Source organism: Falco biarmicus, chromosome 9, assembly GCF_023638135.1.
Source record: "Falco biarmicus isolate bFalBia1 chromosome 9, bFalBia1.pri, whole genome shotgun sequence".
Taxonomy (NCBI): Eukaryota; Metazoa; Chordata; class Aves; order Falconiformes; family Falconidae; genus Falco; species Falco biarmicus.
The window spans coordinates 26,071,507-26,081,712 of record NC_079296.1 but is presented as its reverse complement, the minus strand read 5'-3'; the positions used below and the strand labels follow the sequence as shown (position 1 = coordinate 26,081,712).

Here is a 10,206-nt window from a genome sequence, read left to right as displayed (position 1 = left end):
CCGCGCCCGCTCCGCACCGCGCAGAGCCCCGCCCCGCCGTACATAAGAGCCGCCGCTGCCGCCGCCGGTCCCGCTCCGCCGCCATGAACTACAGCGCGGAGCCGGCCGCGCTGGCCGCCTCCTACCGCCACCTCTTCGCGGAGGCCCCGCGGCGCTCCGAGGGGGCGGCGGGCCGGCGGGCGCGCCCGGGCGCGGAGCCGGGGCCGGGGCGGGAGCGCAGCGCCGAGCCGCGGCGGACGAGGGCCAGCGAGAAGGAGCAGCTGCAGGGCCTCAACGAGCGCTTCGCCGGCTACATCGAGCGGGTGCGGGCGCTGGAGGAGCGGAACCGGGCGCTGGCGGCGGAGCTGGCTGCGCTGCGGCAGCGGTCGGCCGAGCCGCGCCGGCTGGGCCAGTTGCTGGGCGGGGAGCTGCGCGCCCTGCGCGCCCGCCTGGAGGAGGCGCACGGCGAGCGGGCGCAGGCAGCGCTGGAGCGGGCGCGCCTGGCCGAGGAGACGCAGCGGCTGCGGGCGCGCTGCGAGGAGGAGGCGCGGGGCCGCGCCGAGGCGGAGCAGGCGCTGCGCTCCCGGCAGCAGGCGGCCGAGGGGGCCGCCCGCGCCCGCGCCGACCTGGAGCGGCGGGCGGCGGCGCTGCGGGAGGAGCTGGCGGCGCTGCGCAGCGCCCACGCCGAGCAGCTGGCGCAGCTGGGCGCCGCGCTCCGCGCCGCCGCGCCCCCGGCCCCGGCCCCGGCCCCGGCGGGGCGGCCCGACCTGGCGGCGGCGCTGCGGGAGCTGCGCGCCCAGTACGAGGCGCTGGCGGCCCGCAACCTGCAGGCGGCCGAGGACTGGTACCGCGCCCGCTGCGCCCGCCTCCACGAGCGGGCGGCTCGCAGCCAGGAGGCCGTCCGCGCCAGCCGCCGGGAGGCCGGCGAGTGCCGCCGCCAGCTCCAGGCCCGCCTGGCGGAGATGGAGAGCCTGCGCGGCGCCCACCAGTCCCTGGAGAGGCAGCTGCAGGAGCTGGAGGAGCGGCACAGCGCCGAGGCCGCCGGCTTGCAGGTGAGCCGGGCGGTGCCGGGAACCGTCCCCATCCCCGCCCCGCGCGGGGTCCCCTGCCCCGGGCAGTGCCGGGCGGCTCCGCTCCCCCCCGTCGCTCGGTGCCCTGCGGCTCCGGGAGTCCTCCGCCCGCGCGGTCTGCCCCGGGGCTCGGCGCCGCCGTCCCAGCCGCCTGCCCCCGCACTGTGCAGCAACCGGGCACCGGCGTCCCACGCGATGGCACCGGCTCTGAGCAGCACCGTCACCTCCGACCCAGCGCTCCCCCTCCCCTGGCCCTGTGCAGCGCTGAGCACCGCCGCTGCACGCAAAACCCTGCAGCGCAGCTCTAGCCTCCGCAGCGGCCCCTCCCACGGCTCGGTGCAGCGCTGGACACCCCCACTGGGTGCTGCACGGTGCCCCCCCCCCCCCGCTCCCGCACCGTGCTGTCCGCACTGTATGCGACACTCCCCCACGCACACCTCCAGCCACCAGCGCTACACAGCACCAGCCTCCTTTTGCCTTGTGCGGTGCCCACCCGTGCGGGGGCAGTGCCCCCCCAGCACTGCGCAGCGCCAGGCATCCTCCCCGCAGCCTTCCTCCCACCCCGGCACAGGGCAACACATCCTGCCTCACTAGGGCATCGCCTGCTGCCTTCACCCCTTATCCATGGCCAGAGCTCCAGAGGGCAGGTTTTCTGGGGGACAGGCAGGGCCAGGACACTCCCTCCCCACCCCCTTCCCCCATGGGACATCCCCGCACATGGAAGCACTGTTTGGGGCATCGCCCCATCCCTGCCCTGTCCCTTAAGGGTCAGCTCCAAAACTGCCCACACAGTCCTTGACGTCGTGAGGCAATTCCTCGAAGCTGTCTGCCCAGGCTTGGCCCCTTGCCCTGTGGCCTGGCTCTTGGCACCTGCGCTGCAGAAATTTGAGCTCTGCGAACGTTAAGCCTGAATTTGCAGCCAGATCCCAGCATCTTTTATGTCTGTGGAAAGACTCACAAGGGGCAGACGCTGAGCGCTCTGTATCTCTTATTCCTTTACTGCAGTATTACCACATTTTCTTGCTACAGGGAAACGTTCATGATTTTTAATGAAATAAATCCTGAGATTGTTCTGTTACATGGCTATTAAATGATCTGTGGTTTCTAAACCAAGCCGTTCCCTTCTAAATACTGAAACAACTGCCTTGCATTATACCTGAAGGATGCTGTTATTTCACACCCAAGTAATAATGCCATGTCATTTTCAAGGCCACATTTTGCCAGACCCTCTAGAACTTGCGACTGTAGCTCCACGCTGCTTCAATTTTCCTGAATAGTTGAGGACTTCTTCAATAAATGTTGTGGAAATAGGCAACGTGCAATATTTCCTGTAGTGGGTAAAAGGATTACACAGGGTAATCTTCTTAAATAGTCTTGATGTCATGTGAAAAGAGGGATTCTGGAAACAACCTGTCAATTGGGAAGAAAAAAAAATAATGCAACTGGATTAAACAGCACCATAATTGAAATTGCTTTAGCAACAGCACAGCAGCATTTTCCTGCATGGCCCTTAGGATCTGCTTTAAGTGGGGTAATACTTAAGAGTCCTTTGAGCAATGTGCATGTGTAGCAGCTAAACAATTTCCCTAGCTACAACTGGTGGAAAAGGATGGAAGTCTGTTTAAAAAGATAATATTGGTATTGTTCGAGCTTTTAAAATGTTCCTATAGACTGCTAAAGCAGGGGCATGCCTTTATATTTTTAGGCTATCCAGTCATATGCACCAGTATGTGAGAGCTTTCCATTAGGGGATAGATTTGCCATGGTGTGAGGAGGGGGTTTTATTCAACCAGCTGGTAGAGCTGCAGTGTGGAAGAGAGGTACAGGCAAGGTAACAAGGATAACCCATTTTTAAAGAGCATTTTGTTCATGCAGACTGGAGGCAGAGGGAAAGGGGCTGAAGGCAAAGAGGGTCAGAGCAGCAAGAGTGGGGCTGCGCTGGGGTAGGGTCTCCTTCCTGTCACGGCTCCTCGGTGCAGCAGCAGTCTCGCTGCATCAGAGCAGAGGTTTTAATCTGTTGTGCAGCAGGTCAGTGGACAACCTGGGGCTTTTCAGTTGATGCCCCAATGGTCTCCTTGAACCCTTTCCCATTGCCCAATCCCACCTCAGAGCACAGCTCCATGCAGCAATCTTGCTGCAGGAGATGGTCAGGGCAGCACAGGCCAAGGCAGAGACCCCGAGGATGGCCCATAAATGTCCTGCAAGGTGGGATGTGTCCAGCTAACTTGACAGTGACACATGCCCTGCCACATTGCAGGATGAGCTGGCACTGCTTTTCCAAGGAATTTGACTTTGCTTTGCTCAGACTGGGCTCACTGCAGCACAGCTCCCTGCTGCTTGGGCAGCTCCAGGTCTTGCAGCTCACTGTGCCCAAGGAAGAATATACTTGACACAAAGGAAAGGACAGGATGGGAATGAGGATGGGGATGAGGACAGGGACAGGACGGGGATGGTGTGGCAGGACAGAGTTCATTCGCTGGAACAGAAGAGCTGGAAGTAATCACAAAGGCCTGGCTGTGGGAGGGGGTGCGGGAGAGCAGACATTGGCAGTGGCCATTGCAGGGCTTTGCAGGCAGGGATGCACCATCACTTAAATGCAAACTGCTTACTCATTCCTGCTCCAAATCACGCTCCTCCGGTGGCACAGCGGGGTGGCTGGCTGCATGTGGGAGAAAACCAGGCTGCTTAATTTCTGGTGAAAAAAACCCCAGAAGCCACAACAAAAAGGTTACTTCCCTTTGTTAGCAGGAGATCTGGCCTCAGACTCCAGCTAGAGCTGGCTGTAACAGCCATGGCAGGGCAAAGCTTATGGGAAGGATGCTAGAAGGATGTTGCCATCCAGCTGAGCACCCTGGCTCTTGCAGGGCAAGCCCCTCACTCTGTAACCCCCACAGATCCCTGTATTCAGAGCCCCCCACCCTGGGGCTCTGAGCCATTTTCTGAGGAAGGTGTCAGACTTCCCCTCATGGAGCCGGCTCTTCTCTCCTGCCCTGGCAGCACCACCTCTCCTTGCACCACCCAGCTGCGTGTCCCGGCTCCTCTTGAGCCCCTCCAGATGCATACTGCAGCCCTTCTCCAGGCACCTGCTCCAGATGTGGGCTGCTGCAGCACTGGCTGCTCTCACTTGTCCCGCTGAGCCACTGCCCCTGCTTTGACAATGTTTGAGCCCCAAATTTCCCTTCCCTCTGCAGCAATCTGCCTCATCCCTTGTGGGACTGGGGGCTCCACCACTGTGTGCTGTTTGCCCCCACCATGTCTCACAGACCCTGCTGCAGATGGGAAACCATGTAAATCCATCAGTGTTCAAAGCCTCCCCCCACCACACACACTCACAAGGCATGCCCAGTGCTCTGCCTGCTTCTTCATCCCTGTTCACATGAGACATCATGGTCCCAAGCTCCTGGTGGGATATGCCATCATGGACCAGTCGCCCATTACATCTTCCCTGTTTTCATGATGGGCAGAGCAGAAAACCTGTGGGAGAGGCCCCTGCTCCGAAACACAGCCCTGAGCACGCTTGTCTTTGCAGGACACCATCGGGCAGCTGGAAGATGATCTGCGAAACACCAAAACCGAGATGGCTCGGCACTTGAGGGAGTACCAAGACCTGCTTAATGTCAAGATGGCCCTTGATATCGAGATAGCTGCCTACAGGTAATGCTGCTCTCACCCTGCTCTGCCTGGCCACATCCCAAGCCTAGTTTCCTGACCCCACCGGGCTGGGTTATTTTCAAGGGCCCAGAAAATGCCTGGGTACACACTCGAGGAGCAACACCATCATGTTGCTCATCTCCCCTGCATGGACCTGCTGTGCTCCTGCCTGGGGAGCAGCCATGGCTTCATGTCCCCTAGGTGTCCCAGGGGCAGTGTTTTGTAATGGGGACAGCTGGGGTTGGAAACTTGTCTCTCTTGCAGAGTCAAAGTAGATGCATAAGGCGGAGTCCCTCTGGTTCGGGGTTTTATTTTCCTGATGTTTCTGGGGGGAGAGGAGGGAGCCGGTCTCACGTACCCCATATTTCAAGGTGTTCCAAAACTGATTGACCAAAGCATATCATTTTGAATCAGCTTCATGGTGCAGTGTGACCTGAGCCAGTGTCCACCACAGGCTGGTGTGATGGCCTGGAGTGGTTGGACTTGCCCGCAGGTTACAGCATGCCCTCAGGTTTTGCAGATGTTTCACGTGAGATGTCTGAGACTAACCTCTTCCCTTGTGATGTGCTTGCAGGAAGCTGCTGGAGGGAGAGGAGACCCTCTTCAGCATGGGAAGCGTCGGCCTTTCAGCGCCCAATCCCGTCCCCAACCCCACTTACTCCTTCCAGCCAAAAAGCTTTAGTTCCTCTACTCTGTCCTTCAAAGAGGAGGAGCAAGGAGAGGTTATTAAAGTGACCTCTAAAATAACATCCAGAAGGGCTGATATGATTGAGGGTACCATAACCTCTGTCAAGAAAAGAGGGAGATTAAACCTGCATGAAGGAATTGTCACGAATGCAAAAATGTAATGGTCAGGACCCCATCTGTTTTACATTTGAGGGGGAACAGTCTCCACTCGGCCTTTAAATTGCCCTTCCAGGCACAAAGCCGCACTGGACTTACGGGAAGCCCCCCTTAGAAACACACAGCCCCCTGGGGATACCGACCCAGGGCCAGCTTCCTCACAGGTTCTGCCATGCGGAGGCCGAGCTTGGCACATTGCTCCCCTTTAAATGGGGCAGAGGCATGGGCAGGTAGCTATAGGTGCATGTTGGTTGTCGTTGTGGTGGCACAGTGGACTCATAGCACCCACCATCCCTTCCCCCCTCCGCCCGAAGCCGGCGAGGGGGAGCTGGCTGGGACCACTGCTCAGCCAGCTCTCTGGGGAGGGGGGGTGAGGAAAACAACATGTCTACTATAACTATTTTCAAGGCTACAGACCTTCATCTACTATCTAAATCCACGTATAGCTAAACTCTTCCCCACTCAAGCTGTAGCCACCTACTTTTAGTCCCAGAAGCACAGAAATAGCCATACTGGACTGTAACCACACCTGATGTCTGGTCTATGAGCCACTTGCATTTTAAACTATAAGGAATGTTCCTATTTTTTGTCCTGACAACTCTGTCTGGTTTTCAGCAGCATCGGTCCAGCCAGGCACACAGGGCTTGCTAGCAGCGGGCGCAGGGCAAGGGACCGGTGCACAGGAGCTGAAGGCACCACCACGCTGTGGGGTGCAGCACTTCGGTGTTGCTGGCTCCAGAAGGTTGGGGTCTGCAGGGCCCCTCGTTTGGCTGCACAGTTGTCACGTGAAAACCCCACACTCACATTAGCACCATGCCTCAGCCAGTGCTGGGAAGCTGCAGGACTCACGAACACCAGCCCACAAAGCATCCTTGTCTCCGCTCTAACTGTTCCAACGTGTGCCAAATTTGATATAGGATTTACAACCATAGGTTTCCTTCAATGCCTTAAAATTGCCAGCGATCGCTTTTGCAAGAGCCGGAGACTCCGCGTGTGTGTGTGTGTTGCGTGTCAGTGCCCTGGCAAGGTTATCATCACAAGACCTTACTGCCCTCACGGTGGTGCCAGAGTAGTTCCTGGAACCAGCAAAATGTTTGCTTGCACTCTTTCTTCTTCTATTGTAAGGCACAAGTTAATAATTAAAAAAAAAGACATAGTTATGTGGATCAAACCGAGCTGTTTTGTCTTCTTTGCTGCTGCTTCACCTCGGGAACACATCCTGCAGCCAGTTCGGTCCCCAACAGTCCCTCTGGTCCCCTGCAAAGGGCTTGGTGTTGGGGTGCACCTGCCAAACTCTGCTGCTGGGGCCGCAAGGCAAGGCTGGTCCCACCAACGGCAGTGGAGCGTGTCTGGGTCTCACCCCCAGGTGCCTGTTGTGGTGGCCCTGCTTTGTAGAGGAGTTCATGGCCAGCTGGCTGGGGGAACCAGGTCTCCCACGGCCGAGTGTATCATTTGCCCAGAAAATGGACTCTGAGTCTTTGATTTGCATCACCCCCCTGACACCTCTGTCCCAAGATACCTGCCATTTCTGCTGCACCCTGTCTGCACGCCCAGGGGTTAAAAATAGCCTCTTTGCCTTCACAAGTGAAAATAAAGCAATGTACCCGATAGCAGATGGAAGAAGTGAAGGCATACCCACCTCCCAGGTAAACCCAGCAAAGGTGCCCACAGAGCTGGCGTCACCGGTGCTGGCTTACATTTGGAAGATGCCCATGCTCTGCCCGAGGTGTGCCAGTAGAGGGGCAAACGGGAGGGCAGCGGGGTGCGGAAAGGGCACGGGCAGGCTTCCCACTGGGCGGCCCTGCCGGCGGTATGCTGTCCTATTGCCTTCCTATTCCTGTCTCGTCATGCCACGCCATGGCAGCCTGCATCAGAGCCCCAGGGACACGGTGTGAACCATCACAGGCTTCTCTGCTAGCGCTGCAGGCCAGGAGTAGTGCAGCCACTTCCCTCAACCTGGCCACAGCGATGACCTCAGTGACAATGCCGTGGTGAGCTGCTCGCTGTGGGGTGACGCAGCCCTCGGGAGCAGTCCTGCAGGCGGGCAAGGCAAAGGGCACTTTTTGGAGGCAGGGGAGGGGGCTCAGGGCACGGCTGGGGCCACGCATCCCACCAGGAGCCTCCAGAAACACAATGCAGAGCGACTCAGGCCATCCAGGCAGAGCTTGGAGGAGGGCAGCACCTGCAGAGTTAAGTCCAGGGCACCGGCACATAAAGCAAGGACCAACCAACCTCCAAATAGCTCTCGGCTCAGCTCTCAGTTCAGAAATGCAAACACACAGCAGTTCTTCCGAACCATAGGGGGAATAAAAGGCAGACGTGACTGTGCAGCTAATGTAATGTATTCTGAACCTCAAATACCCCCCAGCACTGCTTGCTTGCTGTCCCTAGAGTCTAAGCAGACTGACCTGTTCTTTGTCTCCAACACAAGCCTCCGTTGGGATTCCCGCTGGCTCAGCCGGCTGGATGCTAGCAATGAAGCTGGGAATTTTACTTCGGCGATACCAATGTGGAGCAGCTGCCGTTGTGGAGGAAGGCAGCAGAGCTGGGGGGAGGACAAGGCGCTGCTTCAGAAAATGGCTGCTTTGCAAGGGCCACCTCCAGAGGTTTCCTGCATCTCTGGAGCTCTGCAGCATTTTGGTGCTGTCTTACGATGTTAAGCTCCAGCGGTGGTAGAGAGGCAGCAGGCAGGGAAAGGACCTGCATGTTTAGGATACACCAGAAATAATTAGGCTGGATTTTAGATCACCTTATAGTTTTGACAGCCCCTCTGCTGGGGTCTGTTCCTGTGATCTTACAGGATCCGAGATGCCAAGCCTTAATTACCCTGATAGCAGCGACTGACCAGCCCTACACATGCTCTCCCATGACTGAGGATGAGCAAGACCCCTTGCCGGAGGGGGACACACCGCTTTCCTGAAGGACGGGGACCAACCACAGGTGCTGTGCAGCAATGGAAGAGCTCCCAAGGCGGGCCAGGGCCACCCCCAGCTCTGCAGCAGCCTCCCAGCTACACATGGCCAGCTTCTGGCCGCAACACCTGTGCTATGGGACCCTGGCACCCCAGTGCAGATGCAGCCCCTGGGGACAGCTTGCTCCAGGCATTTCCCAGGGCTCAGCCCATTCTGGTTGCAGGATCAGAGAAGGGGCTTCTTAGTGCCAAACTGAAGCACACGGAGCCCCCCCTGCCTGTGGGCCCCAGGTGGCTGCTGCTGCGGGGTGGGAAGGCTGAACCCTTCATCGAACACGTGGGGACACGTGGCACTTTCTTACCCTCCGGGAGGCCCGTGCCCACACACTCCTCATCTTTAGAACAAGGACAGCAGAGAGGGACAGGCCCGGCTGGGCACGTTACCAACACTGACCTCCAGCTACCTTCAACCAGGCCTCCTTTTCTATTGCTGTCCCCTCCAGGGTGACTCCTTTCACCTGCCTGCTTATATGCACCAGGCTTCCACAGCGGAGCACTGAGCTGGAACCGGGCAGTAAAGCCTCCTTTGTGGTCCCACCTTTCTTACTGGGTTAAACACCAAGGCTGCCAGAAGAAAGGAGAGTCACACTGCAGATGCTTAAAGATTTATACCACTGCAGAACCTCGACCTCCCAGATAAAAGGCAGCCGCATGCACAGGCTGCACCACTAATGACCAGCCTGGCTGAGCACAGCGCTCGGCTGGAGCTCAGGGGGAAAGGGAGAGTTTGCCACCTTTGGGAAAGGCAGCTCTGGAGGACCACAAGGAAGTCATAAGGTTATGTAGGATGAAGGTTAGGGAGATGAAAGCCCAGTTAGAACTCAGGCTGGCCATAAAAATAACAAAAATTGTTTTTACAAATAGACTAGAAACAAAAGGAGGACCAAGGATAATCTGCATCCTTTACTGAATGTGGCGGGGAACATTTGCCATGAAGGATGAGGAAAAGGCTGAGGTACTTAACATGCTCTTTGCCTCAGTCTTTAATAGCAAGAAGAGTTACCTGCAGGGTACTCAGCCCCCTGAGCTGGAAGACAGGGAGCAGAAGCAGAATGAAGCCCCCACAGCCCAGGAGGAGGTGGTTACTGACCTGCTGCTGTGCTCAGATGCGCACAAGTCTGTGGGGCCAGGTGGGATCCACCCGAGGGTACGGAGGGAGCTGGCGGAGGAGCTGGCCAAGCCACTCTCCATCATTTCTCAACAGTCCTGTCAACCCAGAGAGGTCCCAGCAGACTGCAGGTTAGCCAATGGGACACCCATCTACCAGAAAGGTGGGAAGGAGGGTTTGAGGAACTACAGGTCTGTCAACCTGGCCTCGGTGCCGGGGAAGGTTATGGAGCAGATCATCCTGAGCATCATCACACAGCCGAGGGAACTGGGGCTGTTCAGCCTGGCCAGGAGAAGGCTCAGGGGGGACCTTGTTGCTCTCTACAGCTCCCTGACAGGAGGCTGCAGGCGGGTGGGGGGTCGGTCTCTTCTCCTAGAAAACAACTGACAGGACAAGAGGAAACAGCCTCAAGTTATGCCAGGGGAGGTTTAGATTGGACATTATGAAAAAAATTTCACTGAAAGGGTGGTCAAGCATTTGAACAGGCTGCCTGGGGAGGTGGTGGAACTGCCATCCCTGGAGGTGTTTAAAAAACATGTAGGTGTGGTGCTTGGTGACATCGTTTAGCAGTGGACTTGGCAGTC

The 10,206-nt window shown here is 57.8% G+C and overlaps 1 protein-coding gene across 1 annotated transcript; it reads left to right on the top strand.

Moving 5' to 3' along the window:
• Positions 1-6,714, top strand: INA (internexin neuronal intermediate filament protein alpha). The gene is made up of 3 exons (XM_056351472.1): positions 1-1,031; positions 4,579-4,703; positions 5,275-6,714. The coding sequence occupies exons 1-3, from the start codon at positions 84-86 to the stop codon at positions 5,546-5,548; spliced, it is 1,347 nt and encodes a 448-aa protein (XP_056207447.1). The 5' UTR covers positions 1-83; the 3' UTR covers positions 5,549-6,714.
• Positions 6,715-10,206: the final 3,492 nt, after the last annotated feature.

Coding starts and splice junctions, on each gene's coding strand:
- INA (XM_056351472.1), top strand. CDS start 84: ATGAACTACAGCGCGGAGCCGGCCGCGCTGGCCGCCTCCTACCGCCAC. Junction 1,032..4,578: donor CCGAGGCCGCCGGCTTGCAG/GTGAGCCGGGCG, acceptor TTGTCTTTGCAG/GACACCATCGGGCAGCTGGA. Junction 4,704..5,274: donor ATCGAGATAGCTGCCTACAG/GTAATGCTGCTC, acceptor ATGTGCTTGCAG/GAAGCTGCTGGAGGGAGAGG.